Source organism: Gallus gallus, chromosome 3, assembly GCF_016699485.2.
Source record: "Gallus gallus isolate bGalGal1 chromosome 3, bGalGal1.mat.broiler.GRCg7b, whole genome shotgun sequence".
In the NCBI taxonomy this organism is placed as follows: Eukaryota; Metazoa; Chordata; class Aves; order Galliformes; family Phasianidae; genus Gallus; species Gallus gallus.
In genome coordinates this window covers 21,776,739-21,801,508 of record NC_052534.1, presented here as the reverse complement: position 1 = coordinate 21,801,508, position 24,770 = coordinate 21,776,739, and the positions used below count along the sequence as shown (strand labels likewise).

At 44.0% G+C, this 24,770-nt stretch overlaps 1 protein-coding gene across 6 annotated transcripts in view; it reads right to left on the bottom strand.

Annotated features, from left to right (window-relative positions):
* Nucleotides 1-24,085, bottom strand: part of LPGAT1 (lysophosphatidylglycerol acyltransferase 1) — a 59,683-nt gene extending 35,598 nt beyond the window's left edge. Inside the window, exons 1-3 of one of the 6 annotated variants that reach the window (NM_001031049.2) lie at nucleotides 23,984-24,085; nucleotides 23,593-23,745; nucleotides 22,978-23,236 (exon numbers count right to left, since the gene is read on the bottom strand). In NM_001031049.2, the coding sequence (NP_001026220.1) occupies nucleotides 22,978-23,215 (238 nt within the window). In that variant the 5' untranslated portion in view covers nucleotides 23,216-23,236; nucleotides 23,593-23,745; nucleotides 23,984-24,085. Of the gene's footprint in view, nucleotides 1-787; nucleotides 4,633-21,848; nucleotides 22,018-22,977; nucleotides 23,237-23,592; nucleotides 23,746-23,855 lie in introns of those variants that run through there. The other 5 variants (XM_040697055.2, XM_040697054.2, XM_046938790.1 and 2 more) reach the window with 5 other exon arrangements.
* Between the last annotated feature and the right edge of the window lie 685 nt (nucleotides 24,086-24,770).

Below are 24,770 nucleotides of genomic sequence, written 5' to 3'. Positions count from 1 at the left end.
TCCATTAGCATCGTGCATTTGAAACTTGCTGTTTCTATTAACTTCTAGCAGCTTCAAAGTTAGTACTGAACCGAGACAAACACAAGGTTAAATACATAAAAATGTTCTATTTGGTCACAAGTAGGTAGAATCAAACTACACACTAAGACAGGAGAGCCTGTTTATCCCATAACATTAACCTCCCTTCTTTTCCTTGACAAAAACTAAGCATGGATCCTTCCTCATTTCTCTTAAAGTGAACTTTGAAGATCCCCGTTATTCTTGTGGAATAACCACTGGATGTGACTCGTCCCGATGTCTCCCTCGAGAGATGCCATCAAATGATCCCATGATTCTATGAGATGTTACAATGTTGAGGAAACTTCCAGGGCACAATACAGTAATGTACAAAGAATCTCTTCCAGAATGGCTCCCCAGGCAACATAACGTGCAGCCCTGTGGTTGGCAGGACCAAGGAAGCTTGGGGCACTGGTTCCAAGAGAAAGAACGTAGAGAGTGGAGCGAAGTAGCAAACTCCATGGCCAGGCTCTGATAACACCAAAGGGGTCAGAACTTGGTGGTACCATGGAACCTGTCAACAGTGTAGTTGTTATCCCGAGCCAACAGTTTTCCTTTTTTTCTGTTGTTTTTGAAAACATGGCCCTGGGTGAACTTTGCTTACTATATGTTTATTATAATAGCAAAACACACCTCCATCCCAAAGGCTGCCTGCCTCCACCCCTCACCAAGCACACCCTCTGAATTTTTTTAGCCTACACCATCAAGTCAAAGCCAGAAGTAAGCCTACCAGAAGTATGTATGACTGGAGTCACTAAGGTTCCACCCAAAAGTAAGAAAATAGTATAAAAACAGCTTAAAAGAGGAGGAATTTTAGGGGATATCCCACCACAGGCATGCTGGAATGACATCACTGACAGCTGAGACCAATTGACAGGCTGAGCCTCTCCCTGCCCCACAGGGACACCTCTCGGGTGAGATTTACACCCTCAGCTGTACCAAGTGCTTCCCCAGGAAACTCAGAAATCTCTACAGAATTGTTCCATGATTTAACGCATCTGCAGTTGGCTCTATATCCACATTCCCGGTACCTGCATGGGCACTGCAGACAGTGTATTTATTGCCAGCAATCAAAAAGAATCTACAATCTGTTGCTCCAATAAACAGCACTAGTCATTAATCTGGCCACAAAAGTCCTCGCTGAACGTGCCCATACTCCTTAAGTGGAAGCTGTATTAGTTCACTCAAATGTGACTAAGCTGAAGGTGCACTATGCTATTTGTGCATCCATACTCGTGACAACTCATAAACGGGCATTACTCAGAATCCAGGCCAAGCTGCCCCCAGCCCCTCTGACATCAGAGGACAAGCTGGAACACAAGAGAGTATTTTTTCTGCCAAACCATCTTAACCTTTAATGAAACACAAAAATTGGCATCATGGACAGGACTGACATGGATGAACTGCTGCAAAAATATAATAATAAACTGCTGCCCTTTATCAGGCTGCAAAAGAATGGGCTCAAAAGTTTTGGAAGAATGAAGAGAAGGTGTCAGAGTGCACTGAATTCATTCCTGAATTAGATATCCTTAACTCCACAGAAGGCACAAAAAGCCTGGAAGCAGCAGTCATAGTTGACCGTGCACCTTACTTATCAAGTATTTATGTTCCTGAGCATGGCAGTAACCAACCACGCAAAAAAAGTAAGATGAAAGAAGAACTGTTTTAAGGGAAACATATTAAGAATGTACTCATTCTGAAATCATTACCTTCAGCATCTTTATTACATTGCCAATATACAATAGTTCAACTTAATTGCAACTTTCCAGAAGTCACAAAAACTGAGTGCTAAATATATTGAGCACCTGCAGAATGAGGTGCATCACAAGCATCTAAGTATTACCAAATAATGCAGCTTTATTTCTAGATCACTCAATGCTATAGATACTTCCTCAGAACACATCACCTCATACTATTAATCATTTCTAACGTACAGTAGTTGAGACTTGACTTGGAAATTTTCAGACAATGGAAAATGGGGAAAATAAGCTTCTGCCGATACACTGAAGATTTTACCTACTCTTGCTGAGTAGGATACCAGGCAAACTCACAGCCATCTCACAACGCACTACCAAGTTTCAGCTGCAGTAATATTAGGAAACGTTCTCCCAGAGAGTGGCCAGGAGCTGCCCAGGGAGGTGGGGGAGTCACTGTCCCTGGAGATGTTCAGGAAACGTGGAGATGTGGTATTAAGGGACACGGTTTAACAGGGAAATATTGGTGGTAGGTGAATGGTTGGACTGGACAATCTTGGAGGTCTTCTCCAACTTTGGGGATTCCACGATTCTATGACAATACAAGGCAAAATCCCACCTGGCTCACAACGTGCTACCAAGTTTCAGCTGTAGTAGGAGTAACAAGGGGGGTTCTGCTGCCGGGTAAAGATGTTTGACTTAATCCTTCAGTTGATTTATTCAACTCATTTTATCTACCAAGTGGTGGGACTAATAACTCAACCTCTGCACCCAGCAGACAATAAGTAACTTACTGAATCACAATGATTCAGTCCTACCACCTTGAGTTCCTTTCCCCTCCGTCATTTCTCCTCAGGCAATCAGACTTGTCTCTTGTGTTTAACATCGCTTTATTGCCAATTGATTGAACTGATTAACAAAGAGGAAAGAATCAGTTAGTACAAGTCCTTCATATATCATTGCTGGATGGGAAACAACAGTAAACCACAGAAGCGTGCACACAAACCACTGCTGCTACCACAATTTTTTTGAAAGAAGAAAAACCTCTAAATATCAAGCATAAGCTCACAGAGCCCTTAAAACTCAATGGAGGAAGAAATGCCCATCTTAGATTTTCCCCCTGCGCTGAAATTCTCAAAACAAGCACCTTTTTCTTCAAGAAATACTTGTGCCATGACATTCCATTCCAGCCGAAAACACTGAAATCAAAGCCTCAGATGCATGGCAGCAGAACCAGGAACCATGTTTTGCTCCACTGTAACAAGACAACAGAGGTTCAAAGGCAAATATTTGTTGCTCAGGGTGCCTGAAAACCAGCAAGCATTCCTCTGTGACTTCCTTCTATTCCCAAGACACACTCTATAATGGTACAAGCTGCAAGTTGTCCACAGCCTTGCAATATTTAGATTTCCACAAATGCGGTTTCACATAAAATAATATAATATAAAGGCAGGCAGGAAAAGGCCAAACCAACCCAGAAACCATTGACATTACTTTAGCCTGGTTATTGGAAATCATAGTAAATTCAATATCAAGCAAATCTGGTAATCCTGATTAGAAGTGAACTCTTTTACCCACAGGAGCAACACAAAAATGGCTTGGCTGCATGAGAGAGTTCATCTGGGACTTAGTGGGAGTCTGGGATCCTCCAGTAAAGGATGAAGACACAGCAAGCAATGGCAAATAAATGGACAGAACAATTTATCCTTCCAAGTCTGAAATATACACGTCTTTAAAGCCAAGAATATATTTCGTAAAAGGAGCTGCAAAGTGAGCTTTTTATGAGCTAATCCTTGCAAAGCTTGAAGTATAGAACAATTAAGTGCTTTTTTTTTTTCCTCCACATTGTAGCTAAACCACTGCACATCTAGATGTAGCTATGGAGAGCTTTCAGAATACTCAGCTGCATAACCGCGTGCAGGTAAGTGATGCTATGAATAAATATTCAAGCATTTTAATTGCAGTATGTCATTAGGCTAGGCAAATCACCACTCAGCTAACTAACAATTCAGTTGATTTATGTTGTGCTTTTATACCTGGCCAGAACGGCTGCCCAGTATTCTGCTCTTTGTCTAGAGGGGAAGCGGTTCTTTGACTAGAAGCATATGAATGATTTCTTTTGTATACTGCATTTTAAAACTTCTACTCTTGCCTCTTCTTTGTAGTTAGTAGTGTGTGCTGTAAGAACCAGTATTAAGTTATAAAGGTGTCAGTGAAATTTCAGTTAACACTTGGGCTTATTATTATTCTGAAATCACATTGGGTTTCAGCTTCCTTCCCCACTGAACTGGAAAACAGGAAAGTCTCCTGCCAGAAACTTCAGCAGCCACTAGGAAATGAGAAGGAACCAGGCTTGGTTTATTTTTCTTCCGATCATTTGTAATCGTAGGCATCCATGAAGCAAGACTTCAAGAAAAGCAATTCCAAGACAACACAGGTTGGCAACAGATAGAACTGTACAGTACCACCTTTTGTCAACCACTTGCAAACCTTTAGTAAGAAATACATGGGGTTATTAATGGATACTCTCCTTTGCTCCCTCAAAGTCACCCTGCTTTCTAGAAGGGATTTCATCATTAGGTATTCAATAGTAATTGTAGCTCACAACAACCAGGTTTCTACATTTTAAATACTTCCCCTCATGCTCCATCATTTGTTTTTGGGAAGTTACACCCTTGGCTGACCATTCCCAAGCAGATAGTTAAAGTATGCTGCAGCTGGAGCTGTTGAACTCATTTGTGTCTCCTTTATGGATGGAAGTGTCCGATAGCTGGCACTAAGAAGTTTCACCTCTGGCACCACTTGCGGTATATTACTTAACACATCTAGATTTCACTGAACAAAAGTGGATAAGGAAATACCAACCGTGTCCACCCCCACCTCCTTTGCTAAAAGGATAAGGGCATTTGTCTCCGCAAATTGATACACTTGCCTATGGTAAAAACAAAAACAAGACAACAATGGGCTAAGCAAATTAGAATGCAATTATGTTTTTCTTTTTAAAATATTTTAGGGTCAGAAGGCAATTAAATACCTCTTAAAAAAAATTAGACATGTTCTATTGGAAAGAGGAAGAACAGCTGTGCCAACTCACCCAAAAGAAGAGCATCTTTCACACCTAACTCAAATCATGGTGCCACCAAGCAATTTTTATTTCCTTTTGAGAAAAACCCTCATCAAAGAGAGGTAAGTAAGGAGAACGAGCTGGGAGGGAGAAACCCACAAATGAAAGGAGCCTGTTCCCATGGTACACATTAATATACTAAGTCTTAGTTTAAGACATCCCAGTTGCCATTTTAATTTTCCTGTGGCAAACAATTCTATACTCCTCCACACTTTATTTTAGAGAGCAACCTATATTCCCCTTTACTTTCACTTCCATTCTTTTTGGCTTCCACCTTTTACTGCTGCAGTTTACTGACACCTGCTTTGTGGAGAAGTTGACTTCAGTGGTCACAATATTGATGCTGTAAGTCAATCCCTCCTCTTATTGCAATTAGCAACCAGAGGTGGTAAAAACAAGTGACAATTAGAATAAAGATGCCCTATTGCTCTTGTAGCTCCCATCAACCCAAGAATCACGTTCTTCCTAATGCACAGAGGTTCCATTTGGAAACAGATCTTAGTGATGACTGCTATTGAAGACTGACTTCATTTTCCTGGAATGCGTGCTTTGAAGACCTCAGGGGTACAATTTTCTTGAGTTCTATAATTCACTGGCACAAGAGATAATGTCTGTGGCTGAAGAGAGGGCTCCTTTTACCCGTGTGTGACTGAGAATCAATAGCAGTGAAACCTAAGCTTGCCTTCCATGAAGAGAACATCTTCCACTGACTTCAGTGTAGGCAGCATCTTTTCAAGAGCTTCTTCTGCTCAGAATTATGCTATGCAATCAGTTTATGTGATACAAAAACTTCTGAATTTAAATTTCATCAAGACAGAAAAGCCATGCTGACTACAGACAGTGAAGGCATAATTCCAATATAACTTATGCCTCATGAGGATGCGTCATTCATGGAACTTACCCTTGATATTTTCTGCAGGACTCCAATGGCTACTTTATGCTACTCCCACAGCTCTGCTTGATTTCCAGAGACACCCAAGCTCACTACTTGCTCTTTTGACCACACAAACTCAAACCCTGTTCATTTATAGTGGTTACTGCTTCCAAGCAGTGGTACAAGGCAGGCAGTGCTCACATCCTCACCACCCACACTTCTCTGTGCAATGTGAACAGTGCCGTTATGCCTGTTTTCGTGACTAGGCTGGTAATAAACTGCAGCAGACAAGAAGCAATTCCACTGTCTGCTTTGCTGCTTCTATTATTAGAATAGCAACTCCAAAACTGAAGAATGGGATGGAGTGCTGAAATCCTTTTGAAGTACCTCGAGCTCATGAGTCAGACCATTTGCAGACAGAGCAAGCTGTACAGCGTGTTCCTCCCCAGTGACAGATAAAATACATTAAGCATTAACTACCCAGAGGAACATCAATGCATTTGTGAACTAATATAATATCCTGAAGCTCTAATACCTAACATATTGTAGATGTTGTAATGGACAGAGATGCTGTTTGTTTGAAACCTAGAAGGAGAGAGAAAACAACAGGGCACTGTTTCAAATCTTTTGTTGCCTTTGGAGAATAATTCTTCAATTTTGAAAACAAGAAATGAAATACCAGAACAAGGAAAGGTTAATTAGGACACATCGAAAATCAAACAGACTTACATATTGAAAAAAGAAATTGCAAGGAGTTTCAAATCACACAAAACATGATCTAGGTAGAAACACATTGTCTCCAAGGTCTTCAAAGAACCTGAACCAATGGTAAGCATACTTCAGACAGACTGCTATTGCTTCACTTTGTATTTAAAGCTGACAGTACCATTTTGGTCACTCCTAGTTACATTGTGGAAAGATATTTTGTCAATCCACATTTAAAAACGTGGATTTCCAACATTATTGAAGACATACAGTTTATAGGACTGTCTTTCAGATTACTGTAAAGCAAAAGGAGAGACATAGATGAGCTAAAGATGACTTTTGCTGGCTAAAAGCTTCTAAACACTTGAGGGATGGTCAAAAAGCTACACCACTATGATGACAGAAGCAAGTAAACATATTTATGTAGCACAAGCACTAAAGAGACTCTGAACAGGGGGAAAAGTGAGGTGGGTTTCCCTCTGTATACAACCTGAAAAGAATGAGAAATAAAAAAAAAAAAAAAAGGAGGAAAGGGAAAGTTTCATTTACAACACAAAAAGGGGATATGACAGTCTGAAACTCAGTATGCTGACACTTGAGTTTTAAGATGGAAAGTTGTTGGAGACAAGAATCATCCTCTTCACCAACCTAAATTCCAGCTTCACATCTTCACCTGCAACCTGAATGATGGGACAGAGTGCACGCCCTGCACAACTGCTACACGCCTGCAGACAGCACGGAGCTGGTCAGAGGTATTGGCATAGCAGACGGCTGTGCTGCTGCTCGCAGGGATCTGAGCAGGCTGAAGAAGTGAACTAGCAGGAAACTCACCAAGGTCAGTGAGGGGAAGTGGCAAGTCCTGTGCCCGGTGAACAGATTTGCAGAAAAAGCCCTGGGGTCCTGGACAGCGTTCAGAAGAGCACTGCCAGCAGGTGGAGGAAGCAGCATCCTTCCCCTCCACTCAGCACTAGGGAGGCTGTTCCTGGAGCCCCGTGTAAGGAGAGAGTCCAGCAAAGGGCCACTAAGGTTGCTGAAGGACTGGAGCATCTTTGGTAGGAGAAGCTGAGGGAACTGGGACTGTTCAGCCTGAAGGGGAGAAGGCCCAAGGAATGTTGTCTTATCCATACATAAAAACCTGATGGGGGTGCAGGGAGCAGAGCAACGAGCCTCCTTCCTTTGGTATTGAGTAACTAGCTGAGAGGCAACAGGCACAAACCAGAAAACAGGAAATCCCACTTCAACACATGAAGAAAAGAACAACTTTTTCACTGTGAGGATGGTCAAACACCAACACAGTTTGCTCAGTGAGGTTGTGAAGTCTCCATCTTTGAAGCTGTTCAAAATCTGAGTGGACACGAAGCTGGCAACCTGCTCTAGCTTGCCATGCTTTAAGCAGGGGGTTTGGCTGCACAATCCTCAGAGGTCATTCCAACGTAAACAACTCTGTGAGCTACAGTCTTATATCAGGAGGGAAAAAAACCCAAACAATTAAATTCTTTCATATCAATGACCAACAGCTACAAATGAACCTATCACTTTACCCCATGGCATGAAAAGGAATAGCCTTTACAGTCACAAGGCATGCTTGAAATAAAAGTGGGCAGGGTTTTCCTGTATTATTGCTGCAGAACTGCAGCAAAGATGTAAATACATGTGGAGAATAATTCAGGCTATAATTATGTAAGAGGCAGAATATGATTAACCTGGGACCGTAAGAGCCAGGCAAAAAACGTGGGTCCAGCCATTGTATTCACCGTTACAAAGTCTTGAGATACTTAGCCAAAGATATAGAGAACTTCAGATCTTCATCTCTATCTTTACCTATAATAGCAAATACAGCAAAGTAAGCTCTATTGAGACTGTTTGGTCTGCAGATCAAATACCAAGCATGCAGGCAGTTACATCCAATTTAAGCAACTTTTGGTTACTTTGACACCAAAACATTCAAATTACTACTTAACATTCAGCTATCAGCCACCTACTTAAAAAGACTGGAGTAGTAACAAGTAAACAAGAAGGCATGAACGCTTCCTTCTGCACTGTAAAATGGGAGGGCCTCAATTATTTTCCATACCCTCTTTTTCCAAGATTGGTTATTTTCCCTATTAGCAAGTTGCTCTAATATTTGAGAAGCAAAACAAAGCCACCACAAGATCATATAAGCATCTGTGCTGGTCATAATAAAAAGGTAAGCAGAGGAGGCAGGACGGCTCAGTCAGAGATATGAGAAGAAGCAACAACAGGTGGACTCAAACCAACCCTCATGGATCTGTGGTCTGCTAGGCTGGAAGGGATGCCAGGCAAGTCTCTTCAGCCCAAAACACAGAGCATAACCTGCACAAGCCACCCAAGTTGCCTTCTAAATGGATGAGTTGCTTTAAAACAAAGTAAAAACAAACAAAAAACCCTTGATAGAAATGTTGTGGTCTCCAGACCACAGCAAGCATGGTGTTCTGTACTTTAGTGCTTCAGGACGTGCCAAAAACATGCAGCTTTCCACTCACCCCTGCAGAGCCACTGCTTGGGCAGGGATGGGGTGACAGCTGTTCCATTTGCTAGCGGGTTTTGAATTTGCTTGGGGAAAACAAAATTTAAGAAAATAAGGAATATATTTTCTAAGAGAGCTCTCTGAAAGCACACCTCAGTCACAACTCAGCTGCCGCATCTAACAATAACCTGAGCTGTCTTCCAGCAGAGTCATCTGCCTACACGGCAGAATCCACCTGGGGGCATTATCACAAACTACAATACTATTACTACTGTTTCCTTTTGAGTCACTGGCAATGGTATGCATTACTAATTTGACGCTGCTGCTTGTCTTCCCAGATGTGAAATTCCCTGTGAGGCCAGAAGAGTCATCCATAAGTCAATTCATTTCCATCAACTGGTAAGGACGCTCAAAAAGCACAGTACTGAACAACACGCCCTAGAAAAGCTAATCCATAAAGGGCTAGAGTGCACCTTCATAGTAGGGTTTCATGGCAGACAATGACCAGAGAACACACCGAAGTTCACAGCCCTAACTAAGGGGATACTTCTCACGTTGTGTAACCAACACCAAGCATCAGTATATCCAAACCAATGGTGTGAAAAATGCCTTTAGGGTAATGGTCTATGCAAAGCAAATGACTTGTGAAACATCACTCCTGTTTCCTCCAGAGAGGAAAATACCCCTTTCAAAGCAGAGGGAGTGGCTGAAACCTGCTTTGCAGCCTCAGCTGTTAAATTTGAGGACCTTGGTCAAAAGAGAAACAGGAGAAATGCAAGAAGCAAACTAGCTGGTCTAGTGCCAGCTGGCTGAAGCAAACAACCCACATGCCCTCCTACAGGACCACAGCACTCTCATCGCTTCCACTCAGCTCCGTGGCTGCTTACACAGACCCGTGTGCTGCAACCCATGAGGAATCAGAAACGTTTCTCTGTATTACGGGAATAGTCTGCAATATGCAGTCCAGAAAAATGGACAAAGATTCCACTTTGGAAGAAAAAGGCACCCACAAGACTGAAGTAGCCTTCAAAAAAGTGATTGGGGAAAAATGTAATTCCGTTTCAGAACTTAAAAAAGAGCAATAGCAGAACCCAGTGGCTGCAAGTAAACAAGAAACAGGTAAGAAGATGAATGTCACCAGCACGTTTAATCAAGTATTCTTTGTTTCTCACGGTCCTGGAGATGCTAACCAGCAATGGGAAGATATGAGGTGGAAGGCATTTCCATTTTTAACTGCAAGTTCTAAATTACTGGATATTTTTGGGACCATCAATTTTTCAGAGCACTATGAGAGTCTCTTTCAGGTAAGAAGCACGCAGAACGAAGAAAACTGGTGCTGGACTGTACAAGGAAGGAGAGCACTTTCTCATAGGAAATCAATAAAGCACGGTATTCCTGGGTGCTTATATTGAAGCTGTGGTGCCCCATCCCTGCAGGTGCTCAAGGCCAGGTTGGATGGGGCCCCAGGCAGCTGAGCTGGGGGGGCAGCTCTGACCATGGCTGAGGGTGGGACTGCGTGTGCTCTGAGGTCCCTTCCAACCCAAACCATTCAGTGATTTTAAGTTATTAGAAAATGCTGTAGATGCTGTCCTGTTATACAACTGACCTTTTCCAGCACAACTTACCATAGAGAATAAAAAAATCTCACCGAATGCACTCAGAAACATTTCTTTTTAGATTCTCTCTGTTACGTGGCCCACGTGGGAGGGGCAAAAGGCCATTCTGTGCCTTTATTTACTGTCTCCCCGCAGTGACCTCAGAACTGAGGAGCTTGTCTCCACTTGGAGGATGCTGACCATTTAAAACTCCTCAACTCAGTCAACTCCAGCCAGAAAAACAACAGCTACTGAGTGCCTGAATGATCACGGGAACAGATATATACATTCACACAATGTACTTTGAGATTGCAGAAGTAGAATAATCAAAAACTCAATATCCACAAAACGTAAAACTGGGTAGTAATCAAGCAGCTGCAGCATTACTCTTATTCTCCACATACCTTTGTGCCATCCCCCAGCTGTTAAAATGGACAAAGATTCCACCACCACGTTACAAAGCAGAACCAAGTCATTGGACATTTTCAAGCAGCAGCCTGGTGGGCCAAACTTCACAATGAAAGGCATGCAAAGAACTAAGAAATAAATGGTTACAGATGGAAGGAAGCGCAAGCACAAACCTTCTAATGGAAGCCTTAAATGCTTTCATTATTGGGCTTCCAAGGGCTTTATTCAGCTTCTCACACATGCCACAACAGCCTTAAAAACAACAAAGTCAGAACATGAACAAGAACTGCAAACATTTCCCCTTGGGCTTCTAAAACATTATCTTCATTTCTTTTCAAATAATGGAGCTTACAAAGGCTGGAGGAAAGAAGATGTTTTGTTACCACAGACGTAATCCAAGTAAATTAATCATAAAACAATAAGAAGTTAATGATGCAGATTAAGGCAATGGCGTATTCCTATATTCAGTTTTACGTCTATGCAAGTCCCGCTACTGAAACAGGAGGCCACAGTAACTTTGAAAAGCGTATGACAACTACTGGAGTTGGGAAGTGAATCTAGTATTGTTGCTGGTACGGCACAGCAAATGAACCAAGCCAGGCACCTTATTTACATTTACCCTGGATTATCCTATGGCAGCTCAGGGACACTTGAGAAGAAAGCGTGTAACTGCATTTCAGGTAAACAGAAGTCTGTTTATTACCATAAAATCAGAGGTGACACCTTTCAGGGCACACACAGGCTGTCCCCAAAGATGTGATTAGGAGGAAAAGCATTCTCACTCACATTACTCTAGCTGATGTACCTCAAAGCAGCAAAAGAAAGCTTACTGTTCCTAATTTGAAAAAATACATTTAGTTGTCTGGCATGTGCTACTATTACAAAACAAATAACCCTCTTACACCTGCTCACTACTGCAAAAAATATCTTGGATTTGCAGGTGAGTCCTACCAAGACTTTCTGCAGTACTTTGAATGGACTCCAATTTATTCAGACACTGGCTGGCTCTAATACCTACCCCTCACCCTCAGCACACAGCCCCGTCAGCGCAGCACTCAGTGTGCCTCTCTATGCAACACCCAGGTCCTGGCTGTGAAGCTGCGGCAGTGCTGGTCACTGAGGCTTCTCTTCCTCAATTCCCCAAGTAAAGAAATAACAGGTCCACATCTCTCAGATCAACAAGTTTTCCTAAGAGCTAAAAAACGACAACAGAAAAATGCCGGGGGCAGAAAAAGAGAACGGACTACCACAGACATCAATTAAAAATAGGGCTTTGCTAGGGAGCGGTTTCTCTGGAGGGCACCAGTAAAGGGACTGAACAACAGGACTGTGAAAGAGACTGTGGAAACACACGTTTTCTGTATTTGAAATAGAGACATGCCATAAATGCAAATAAACATATCAGAATTCTATTTTACAATTAAATGATTAATGTGAATACCCCTAAGGCTGTTGATATCAACAAGCACCACAGTACAAGTACATGATATGCAACGTGATGAAAGCTACAAGCATCTCTGCTTACTCAGGAATCACTTGTGGGAATTCTTACAAATCATTCCTTCCCCATACAAAAAGAGAAGTGGGCAAAAATAAGTGTTTGGGCCATAAAAATCTCACACATGCACAGAGTAAGTTTGGTCAGTACGTTCTAACATCACATTCTACTTATCCACCTAAATCCTCCACCATTTGGTCAGAGAAACCCTGCCTCAAAACAAAATTAGCAAGCAACCAGACACTGTTTTGGCAAGGCATCATAGGGGCAGCAATGGGGCAGAAAAAGGAAGGAGCACACTACCTGTAATAGTTTGTTCTTTGCCACAGCAGCCACCCAAATTAGCCTTCCTATGGTGATGCACCGTGACACCGCCCATGGTTAAATGAACTCAGCACTGCAATTTAGCTTTGAAGTTACAGAAGGCTGTTTAAATATTTGTAATATTTGCAGTAAAGGGGAAAGAAGAACAACAACGACAATAACAAAAAAGTGTTTCAAAATTTTCTCTCACAAAAGCATTTCTTTAACCTGTAACAATCTTGTTAAACTTCAGAAGCCCAAGGTGGGCATCAGCTGATCATCTAAATATACCGAAGAGAACAGAACTATCTGGATAAAGCCTTTGCTGGTGTAACATTCTGTCCGTAGATTATTAGGTTAGAAGACTGCAGTATTAGGTTTGATGATATAAATAGAAGAGTCTCAAATACCAAAAATACTCCTCCATTAGTTTTCGTGTAATCCGATGCACGGAAAAGGCTTAATAGACATTAATATTAACCATATCTTCATCTGAAAACATTTTAACAAAGATAAACTAAACTTCACAGGTTCCTTCATGGAGTATCAGCAGATACGCAGTCTATGGTTATGTTTGTTTCCAAGTAAAGCTGTTGCTAGGAGGAACAAAAACTGAACTTTTATGCCAGAGGCAAGCACAGGAAATAAAAATGGGTACATTACCCAAATGAAAAGAATGCATTTGGGAAGGAAACTGGCAGCCATCAGAGCTGGAATATTGCCAGGCCATCTATACACATAGTTATAGCATTCAAAATAGACCAGACAGGTACTCATTTCAAGAGGCCACCTCAGTAATGCAATGCTTACAGGCACTCTGCTCAATGGCACAGAACCCTGCTGGACAGATCATCACACTGCTCACCGCCTGCATCGCTGCTCTCTTCCAGTCTCTGCAAATACACCTCAAGCCTCATGTTTCCAAGTACCTCTGGGTCAGATTTGTCACTGACTTCTCTTTGGTTCTGCCCCACCCACAGCCAACTGAGCATCACTGCTCTGTCCCTACAGTTGTAGTTATGTTAATGTCCTTCAGGTTTTCTTTTCAGGGTGCAATGCCAACTCCTTTTTTTTTTACTGTGGAAAGATGAGTGGAAAGTCTTAAATCCCAATACTTTAAGCTCTTTTTTCTACCATAACCTTTTTCCTGATGTTAAGACTGAACAGTTGTCTCCGTATAGCTTTCAGACTTAAAAGCTGGCCAAGGTGAACTAAACATCTTTGAACTTTCCCAAAGGAAAAGACACTGCTTTATACACTGTCTGCCACTGCCAGTCTAACCAATTAGGCTGGAAGCTGCAAAAGTAACAAAGCCAAGTTTCCCAAAGATTTGCTGTCTGACCTTCTTCTCTTCAACATGCTGGACAAGATAGTGCCAGCAGAGCAACAAACCCAGAACCTCCTGTGTGCCGGTTGGTGGTGCAGCAGATGCCCAATGAGACATGCTGGCCAAATTCTGCCTGCTCTGCCTTCAGCTGAGGCACTAAGTCAGGCCTCTCTTCTCAGCTCAGCAGCGAGTTTCCCCCAAACTCCCAGAACATCGTTCTCTCTGAAATCTGAACCATCTGGTCAGCTGCAGACAAATTTGTGAGTAGGCAAATCAGAAGCGTGGGAGGGCTGAGAAAGAAGAGCTGTTAAACAAGGAACCACATCCATCCCATGAGGCAGCTATACTAAAAACACTGTCATGCCTATCTACATGTATGGTAAATTATACAGGTATCCAAATTACTTTAAAAAGGCGTTCAGTGGCCCACTCCAAACACCACACAAACACAACTGATGTTTAAATTAACCAAAAGTATGTTTCTCAGTGTTGTCATTTTTCCCCCACTCTGGTAAGCATGCACAGGCACTACAGACTCTCACTGTGCACACTTGGGATCTTGGGCTGCCAGAAAACAAATGAGACTAAATTAAAAAAAGGAAAAGAAAAAACAACACCAAGACAAGATCCTCCCTTTCACCACCAAAAACCCACATCCATGAACACTCATATCACTGTCCTCCTACTGATCCAACTTTCTAGTGCCCACATCCTCTCAAACAGCAGCAGCACCGCCCCTTGCTCGCAGAAAACCCTGGTTTTAGTTCTACCTAAATGAGAAGTGATAATAAGGCCACTAATCTTTCCTCTGCCCCTTCTTCAAATTACAAGATTGAAGTGCCACCCCAAACTAGCTTAAACAGTTAAGACTCATAAAACAGGGACAACACTTCACCCTTTAAAACCATAAGTTTTCAACAACAGGTTTTGAAATGATGTTGCATGACTTGAGAACTAATACCACTGCCACTACTTAACCTGCACAGTAAAGTACTTGTGAAAAAACCAAATGAAAATATTTAAGGAAAAATAAAAAATAAAATAAAAAAAAAAATCAGGCACTGCTGCCTCACTAAATCTTAAAAGATTTTAATTTATTACTTTCTAATGATATCAAAAACTCCCCTTTACACAGAGGTGAAGAGATTGCACTTCTGCTCTGCTCTGCCCAGGAAACAGAATCACTAAGTTGTCCAGTTCAATTCTGATTCAAGTTTAGCTGTGAATGGAATTGCTCTGATTTGATTTCAGCTTCCATTAATGAAATGCTTGACCCTCTTGGAGCCCCCTTCTTAATTCTCAAATAGCTTTAAAATATCTGAGACAAGAACAGCAAAGAGTGAGGCTGATATTCTCATTACTCTCCTTGTTCTCTGCATACTTTAATTACACAGTACGCACCGAGCCAAAAGTTTCTCTAAGCTCTCCATCACTATGCTGATCTCTTCCTTATGCTGCTGCTTTACTGAAATGTTCATTACTTTGGACTGTTCAACACCAAACAACTTCTGCAATTTGTTGGCCATTAACTACATCCCAAGTTCTTTACAATCCTCTCTGCAGCTCACAAACCCGAACAGCCAAGTATACAAAACTTGCGAGGAACCCCACTGCTAACCTTTCATTAAAATGAACACTGGCCTTTTTATTCCCTAACCAAGCAGTCTTCAGTTCATGATAGCTCCTCACTCTCACTCTGTGCTTCATTTTCTTCTCTAAAGAAACACTGCAGAAGGCACTTGGACCGTCTAAATAACGATAACCACTTAACAAGTCAGAAGCAGAAAGTGAAGAAGTCTACTTCAACGCCATTTTAATCACATATTGCAGCCCAGTGTGTCTAAATACTACAGCAAAAAAGGCAGCAGGTACTTTTTAGCGTGGATCAGTGCCGTGATAAAGATCATCACACAGTGCTTAAAATATTTGGCAATAATACTGAAGTGGTGGTGTGAGCATGAAACTGAAAGCTGGGACCAGGTTTTGCTGGGGCATTCCCTGCTTGAAAAGCTCGTAAGGGGAAAGGAATCAAAATACAAAATCCCTCACCAGTGTCACAGAGCACTTTTAGGAATGCAAACATATCGGCCCTGCTTATTTCAGTAATTGCATACACAAATGGCTGGACTATTATCTCAAATGTGGCAACTGCAACAGCAGTGCAATTACATGCCTACGCAATCCCGCGTTTGACGTGTCATCTTAAGCATTAGTTTATATTCACTGTAATAAACACAAGCGGATTACATATCTTGGAGCTGTATTTTGGCTCAGTTCACGCTGGAAAGTTACACCACTAAACTTATACTCCACAAAGGATTTACTAAGTGCCCGGTCTCACTAAGGTTGCACAACTCTTCCATTTTTGTGGTTCTGTTTTCAGCTGCTTAAGACCTTGCCAAACTAACCCATGTCAAGACTTCCCTGCCCCTTGCACACACCCAACAGAGAAAGGGAAGGTGACAGATTTCATCTGTTTGAGTGGAATTCTAGAAAAGTAATTTATCAGAACAAGTTGTCTGAGAAAAGTATCCTTCGTTCACATTAAACATTCAGTGCTGTCTCTAGTTTTATTGAGAAGTTCTGAGATTCTTGTGCTTTAAAACAGTCAAATTAAATTTATATGAGAATAAGCAATTGCATCCCTGATGTCAAGGCGTCATTTCTGATATGTTCTAGCACGGACCCAATCATACTGTTTAAGTGGGGAAAAAATTTCCTCCTTCAAACACAGAGAATTGGTGCACAAAGGGTTTAACTCCCTAAGATTCTGTTCTACCTCCAGATTGGAGCTGGAATAACCATTCCCACAGTTACTTCATATGGCTCCTAACAGCCTACCCACCATAAAGAAAAAGAACAACAAAAGGCACAGAGACATCTCTCAGGTATTTAGTCATACCCTTCCAGGCACTTAACCAGCAGTGCTAGGGGGAGTGAGATGACGAGCATGCATAGATACATTAAAAACAATGTCATGCCTAGAAGAAGCAGAAGGGATGAAGACATATCCTAAAAATAGAAAACCTGGCCATAAGCAGGAATAGAATGCCGGTTGAGAAGCATTCCACGGGCATTCCTGGAGCTAAGAGTAAATAGTTTTCCCTTCACACCTTCCTGTACAAGTACTCCTCAGTAACGTCATGCTCACTAACCTTAGGCAGACATAACAGACTTGTTACGCTTGCAACATCTTGTTTTATCCAGATCAGGTGAAACACAGGAGCAGACACTTACCCACACTGAAAAAGAAGCAAATGGCAACAAACAACAGAAATATCACAGGTGAAAAAATAACAGTGTGCGCTTTTACTCTAAGTGCTGTGCCAGAAGGCAGGAGCTTTCTAAAAATAAAACTTAGAGAGCACTTCTACAGCTAATCTTTTGGAATGACCCTTCATAGTTAAGTGATACAACAGGAAAAAGAGAGATAAGCTTTGCTGCTTATGACATGCTGCTGACACTACACGAAAGGAAGAACTATGGTGAAGCCTGTACCAAAAACGAGAGGGGAATTTCCTGGTGATTTTACATATGATTAAAATAGGTCCAGGGTCACTGTAAGAGCCCTTTACAAACACAGAGCTCACTTGCACAAAGCTGACAGTGAGTTCACTGTACTCCCCACCGCATCTTATGCAACGACACAATGAGCCTTTGCTCTGAGGCCATGGCAGAAGCAGTTCCAACGTCCCTAACTCATTCAACTCTGACCTCTTATCAAGGCAGCTCACAAGCTGCACACAAACTTCCTCGTATAAAACAAATTCAAAGATCCCAGCTCGATCTCAGCCTGACCTACGCAGAAGTTACATACATGTCTATTAGAGAAAGCCGTGCTTAAGTCAGGAATCAACAAGAAACTCAATGCAGAGGAATACAGCCTCCGCCTGGTATGTCACTACCCAAACCTATCAAGTCACATCAGGTACATTCACACACTCAGACAAGAACAATCTTCTTTCTTCATTTTACACATTTTACACGCCGCTTGTCCTCAGAAATAGGTATGCTTCTCCCATTAGCTTTCGTAGTCCTTACAGAAGTGACCATTCCCAAACCCCAAACACTGCCAATTAAAAATCATACTGCAGCAACAAAGCGGGGCAGGAAACAATGGCAGGGAAAAGCATGTAGATACATCTCCTGAAATAACACCCCCTGCCTTATTTGGTGCAAAAAATGTACTTTATCTCATCTGCAGTTTCCCAACTCGCATTGCACTTCCTGCTGGAGAGGGGCTGACCAGCCATGAGAGGCAGTGCGGACAGCACACGTCGCCTGTGCCAGGGAGGTGTGATCACAACTCCATCTGAGCCCGTCGCTGTTCTAGAAGACCAAAATATTCTCATTCTTTAAAGATTAAAGGAGTTGAGTCTGATGACTGATGAAAGAGAAACTAAGAACATTATGAATCAGAAAAAAAAATGGATGACTGCTGAAAAAATGATATACTGGTCACTACTTAATCTTACATAAATGTCAGCCAATAAATTTTAAATCACTTGAGCGGAAACGAGGAAAGACAACTAGAAACCCAAATCTCAATTTTACTCTTCCTGTCAGAACATCAAGGAATGAGGAAACAAAAACTCTCCTCCCCTGACAAAACTGCAATATTCTCACAGAGACTATTTAAATGTCCCTACTGACTGGTACAGAACAGTACAGGCAGTACCATTTGACTAGTTCAGATCTTTACCTGCAATACCAGCAAGCACCCTCGCACCACTAAGATGCTTTCAGCACAGCAGCAGAGGTATATTACTCTTCCTTTCGCCAACCTGCCCAACTTGATTGAGAGACTGCACGAGCTGGCAGAGGCTGATACAGAAGGTGGCACTGAGTTCTCACAACTCACAAGAGAATCCCCTCCTGAGATGCACACAACCCCAGTGACCACAGCAGACGCTTCTCCTCCCGAAAGGCAGAGGAGGGCTGACAGCAGCTGCAGCTGAAGGACACTCACCATCACCAGCTCCAGGAGGTGTTCAAGGCCACATTAGATGGGCCAACCTGATCTAGTGAAGCGTCCGTGTCCACAGTATAGTGATTGGAACTGCAAGGTCTTTAAGGTCCCTACAACCTTAGAGCAAAGCACAGGATCAGTATTCCAATTATCTGGACTGATGACTATGCAGAGACTTATAATTGCAATATTAAAATGGGAAGATCTCAAGCTAATGGTAGCTACTGCAGTTAGACAGCAGGAAAAGAGAACAAAACAGCATGTCTAAGCATTTTTAAGCCAAGCAAGATTCTCTTCTAGCAGCCCTAACTATTTTTAGAGATACGATTAGATGTAGGGTTATTAAACTTTAGTTAGTAATAGTCACTGACCTGAAGAAGTTCAAATATAGAAGATGGCTGCTTTAAAAGTAGTTTTGTAAGTGAGCAGGAAATCATTGGAAATTCACCTCCACAGATACGCTCCATCTCCCTCCCATCTCATCTATGGCACTATTTAGCAGCTTTTGTTCTACTTGTATGTTAAATGACAAATTATAGCACAGAAAAAAGGTACTTGCCACAAAGGATCAAGCACTCTTGAGTTTGCTTTTTTTAGACTGTCTTCCAACAAATGCAGGAAAATTTTGATAAGTGTTATTCAAAGGTGCCTTTCAAACCACACTAATAGACAGATTCCGAGTGTCCTAACTGAACAGCTCCTACAAAAAGGGATGTACATTTATACAAAAAGCCTTAGAAAATGTTTGTAAGAGTTGGAAGAACACCGTTCTGCAAAGTGGTAAAATAACACCGCTAGATATCTGAACATTCTTCATGGAAAGATACCCATTTTTCTTTTCAGAAGACAAATGACATGAAAAGATGAGGGAAAGTAGAGGGATCTTTACAACCTCTGTTCCCATTCCTTTCTCTGTTTTGCTTGTCCGGTTCTACAGTCTCTCTTTACGTAACATCAGGTTCACGTGCAACCAGGAATATCTACGTTAATCAAAAAGAACAGGTCAGAGCTGCTGATACAGACCCAGATCACGCAGTTTCTTTAACAAACCCTCTGGGATCCTAACACACAGGGTTATGCGGAGGTGGGAGAAGGGCAGACCTAGTTCATGAGTTTTCCTCAGCTGTTCCAGCTTTACTCAATAAAGTATACCAACAAGTTATGCAACAACGGCAAAGCCCAGAAGGAAAAAACTAACACTCACCACATTGTCTTCATTTGGTGTTGAGCCCTCTCCCACACATTACACACAGTCTTACAGAGGCTATGAAAAAAAAAAAGCAAACCAACCTGCCCTAAATCTAGTTTGCAGGCCGAGTTTAAGTTCCTGGTTATAATGTCACTTCTTACCCAACAGATGACTGAAGACTGGAAGTGGAAAAAATTAACAGAAAATAAAAATAGAAAAGCACCTTCAAAACAAATGAAGCAGATCATTGCCGTCAAGTAAGAGATGGGCAAACTTACTTAGCTGGTTAACCCAAATCAAGAGGAAATATAATAATAATAATAATTCAAGTCACTAACCACTCTGCTACCCCAAAAAATGAAAAAATCATTCATCTTCTTACTGAATCCACATATACCTACTATCTTATATTTACTTTCACAAAGATGGAACCTAATGAAGGCCTATCTTCAGTTTAACTTTGGAATTGAAAATAGAAAAATTCCAGAGCAGGGCCTCTTTCAGATGTACCACTGTACGGCTTAGATACCAGCTCTAATAAAGCAGTGTTTTAGTTCTGAATTAACGACAAGAATGCCATACTCTACAAGAAGAGAGCACCACAGCCATAGCCCTTTATAAATCTATCAGTCTGGAAACAGACACATAAATTCACTTTTTCTTATAGTGAGGCAAAAAAGGGATTGTCTCCAGGCCTGTTCTGCTCATGGTGCTGAGCACTGATAGGGGTAAAGAAAGGAAGGAATAGGAGACAAGCTATTCTTTTTATTTCGTAGCATTCAGGAAAAACAAAAAAAAACAACCACCCCGATGTCTTCATATCAAATAAGAAAACATGTTCAAACTGAGACTTCAAAATAACGTTTGCTTAAAATTCTCTCCAGATCTAAAGTCATACTTTATAGGGAAAAGCGAAGAGCCACCTTACCCATAGACCATCCCAGAAACACTTCTGCGTAGCTGTTTGTGAATGACAGGTCGCACAAACATACTAAGACATTTCAAGACTGTAAAACAACAAAGGATGTTTGCAAATTGTCAAGCTACATCAGCAACACCATTCAACAGCTGCTTCAGGAGGACTCGAGGATATGCAGACCATGCTAAGACCGCTTTCCAAGCAGTAGGCAAAAGAAACCACACAGTTCTGCAGTCAGCAGTAGAGCTATCCCAAAGAAACTGCCTTCAGGACTGACAACCACATCGCCATGGGACGACGACTTGAATTTTAACTAGCACACTCAACGTATGCAGCGTATCCCAGGATGTATGCTGTATGACTTTAACGTTACCGTTATGCCCATAAACTTTCCCATTTCCAATTAATAATGCACACGACACCTTGAAAGTGAGCCCGTCCTTCTGGAAAGACTTTTTGCTTAAAGGCATAAGCAGACTTTCAAAAGCATACCTGCCACTGCAAATACTATGTGGACTTCTTTTAATGAGCAAATATAAACATATAAAAAGATATTTAAAACAGCACATCTGGAAAAGCTCGAGCTGTACGAGGCAAGGCAGTTTTGAAGCAGTGCAACGTTGCGACAGTTCTAGCCCAGCAGACCAGAGCCTAGCTTGCTGCTGCCACCATCTCCTTAAGAAGAACTGGAAGCTCACCTAGAGAATCCACAGAAACCTTGTGCATCTCAGAAGGGCACGTGACAGGGTACCAAAAGGCACAGTGTCACAGAAGCTTCAGCTCTTGTAGCCTAACAAAAAGGGCTCCGTCTGGGACAACACTGACATTCTGACTAATCGGGAGTCTGACCAGACTCCAGAGCTGTGTGTCGCCATTCCTTTTTTTCCTTGTTTACATGGACAAGACCTGTGGGTGTAGCCTGGGCAGAAGAGAGGGAAAGAATTTTAGGAGGGCTGTTCATGATTTACACTCAACAGACTCAGTCCCTTCCAAAGTCTCAGTACACACAAAGATTTGACGTCTGTTTTCTTGCAGGAAGTGCAGTAGCCAGGATGAATATCAGTGCACTCAAGGACAAGACTAGAGCCTTCCTTAGTATTTCAGTTCAGTCCTTCACCTTGATGAGCCTATGAATACTAACAAGTGAAAATAAGTTTGATCATCACCATAAAGCAAGCATGCAGAGGGGAAAAAAAATCCCTACAGGTTCTGTAATTAGCTTTGCTAACAGTAAATGAAGAGCCATACAGTCAAGAAGCACTGCGCGTCGCTCTGTGCAAAAGGCTCCCTGTTTCCCTCCATTCTCTCGTAGCAGAGAAGACAGTTACTGTTCAAGGACCAGAAGACCTACACTTTGCAGATGAGCTCCATGCCAAACTTCTTAGTTTGTGTCCTGACAGTTTTAAGCAGAGAAGATTTAGAGATGCATGCACTTAAGAAGGAAAGTTTGGTCGTACTTGTTTGGCTCTGTCAGCTATGTGCACAGGACGAATCAGAACTCTTTGAAAGAGGTGTACCTTTTTTATATAATGCTAAACCAAAGTGATCAAGACATGTAATGCAAAAAAAGCATATTTCTGATCATACCAAGACAAAGAACTGAGTGAGAAACTCTATTGCTTAACACACAATAAATCTGTACTGATGATTAAGAAAATGCGTCAGTACATTCAGCATCTCAACCCAGAGAGACCTCTGGAAGAGAAACACCCCCACACCCACTGCATTTAGATATTCCCTTACCCATCCCCATACTAAAACGTCTGTCTCTTAATGCCCCTTTACAGCTTCACAACTGTATGTCCGTAATTAACAGGAGGTGCTTACCTGTGTATCCGGCCCACCAGCCCCAGGAAGCCACCATAGCTAACAGCCATTTAAACAGCACTCCTTCGATGTACCAGAAGCTCTCGCTATCCAACACTCGGAGAGGCTGCAGGACAATTAAATACAGGACGTAGGACGGAATAGCGACCAGGTTATTGGCGACCATAAAAGCGAACCTGAGGAGAGCTTTCAAGAAGGTGTAGCCCACCCGCTGGGCCTGTTCTAAGGTCACAGCCATCCTCTTCACAGCGGGACCGTCCTGCGGGAGAGGAGAGGACAGACGGGCGGTGCTGTGGGCAGGGCGGGGAGACCGGGGGAGGAGAGCCGAGCCCGCCCGCCCGGCCACTCACCTCGGGCGGCTGCAAAAAGGCGCGGGCGCTGCCCGGCACCTCACACGGCCCCGCTCCCGGCTCCCCCCCCCTCCTCGCGGGGCTCCCAGCCCACAGCCCGGCGGGGGGCACAGGCGGACCCACGCGGCCTCCATCTTCCCCCCCCCCGCACAGAGGTCACGGCCGCCGGCGCGGCCGCCGCCGGCCTCCTTCAGCTCCGGCGCGGCTGACAGGAGCCGGGCCCCGCGGGCGGCGCTGACGGGAGCGGGCCGTGCTCGGGACTCACCTCCGGAGAGGCGGCGGAGCGGCGGCGGAAGCGGCGGCGGGGCTGGGGGAGTTGGGCCCGGCGGCGGCGGCAGTCCCGGGCGGCGGCTGGCGGCGGCTCATGGACCCTGAGGCGGCTGGCCCGGCCGAGGAACACCGCTCGCCCTACGGCTCCCTGCGGGGAGACAGAGGGAGAGAGAGGGGCGGGCGGCGTGAGCGCGGGGGCCGGCGGGCGGGGAGGCGGGAGCGGCGGGCCGGGCGGGCAGGCGCAGAGCGCGGGTTCACCTCGGTTCTCCCGCGCCGGGCCTGGTACCCCTGCCCGGCTCTTCCCCTCCCCGCGCGGTGCCGAGCCCCGGTCCCTCCGGGCCGGCTCGTGGGAGGACCCTGCACCTGTTGGGGGCGGGCGTCCGTACCTCAGCGCCACCGCCTCCTCCTCCCCCTGCTGCTGCTCCGTGCCCGCCGCGAGCAGCGCGAGGCGCCGGGGCTGCATGCCGGCTGCTGGGGCCGCGCTCCCCGCCCCCGCCGCTGCGTGTCCGCCGTGACCGCCCCGCCGCTGCTCGAGAGCGGGGCTGGCGCTGCGGGAGCGCCGCCCCCCGGCCCCGCGCACAGACACACACACACACACACACACAGACACACACACACACGCGCGCGCGCGCGCGGGGACGCTCACCGTGCCGCTCTCGCCCCTCAGGAGCTGAGTGCTCGGCCCCGGGGCTCCTCTTCCAGCCGGGACAGGCGATGAGCACGTCCCAGCCCCGCACGTCCCGACCCAAACCCTGCCAAAGCGGTTTGATTGCTCTTGGCAGCGGATTTAATTACCGAGAGGTAAAGAGGGGATGGTGTAGCAGCTGGTCATCGGTCCCTCCGGTTTCACGCAGCTCACTGCCATCAGCCCTGGCCGGGACGGGCACAGTGTGGTTCTTTCTGCTGTCTTTGCGGCCAAAGCTACCTCGAGCTTGCTTCGTATAGAGCGGCTTCCCCGGCTCTTCCCTCGACCCGTCCCACAGAGGTCCATCACAGACACAAGCTCTGGGGTGCCAGGCCTGAGCCCCTGTTGCCCACCAGGCCAGGCCCACAGTCAGTGAGATGGAGACCTCGCGGCCCCTCCGGCCCAGCCCGCAGGGTGAGGGAGTGCAGCCGCCTGCGTCACTGCAGCAGCCCTCGCTGCAGCCCCCATCCCTTTGCTGTGAACCTGAC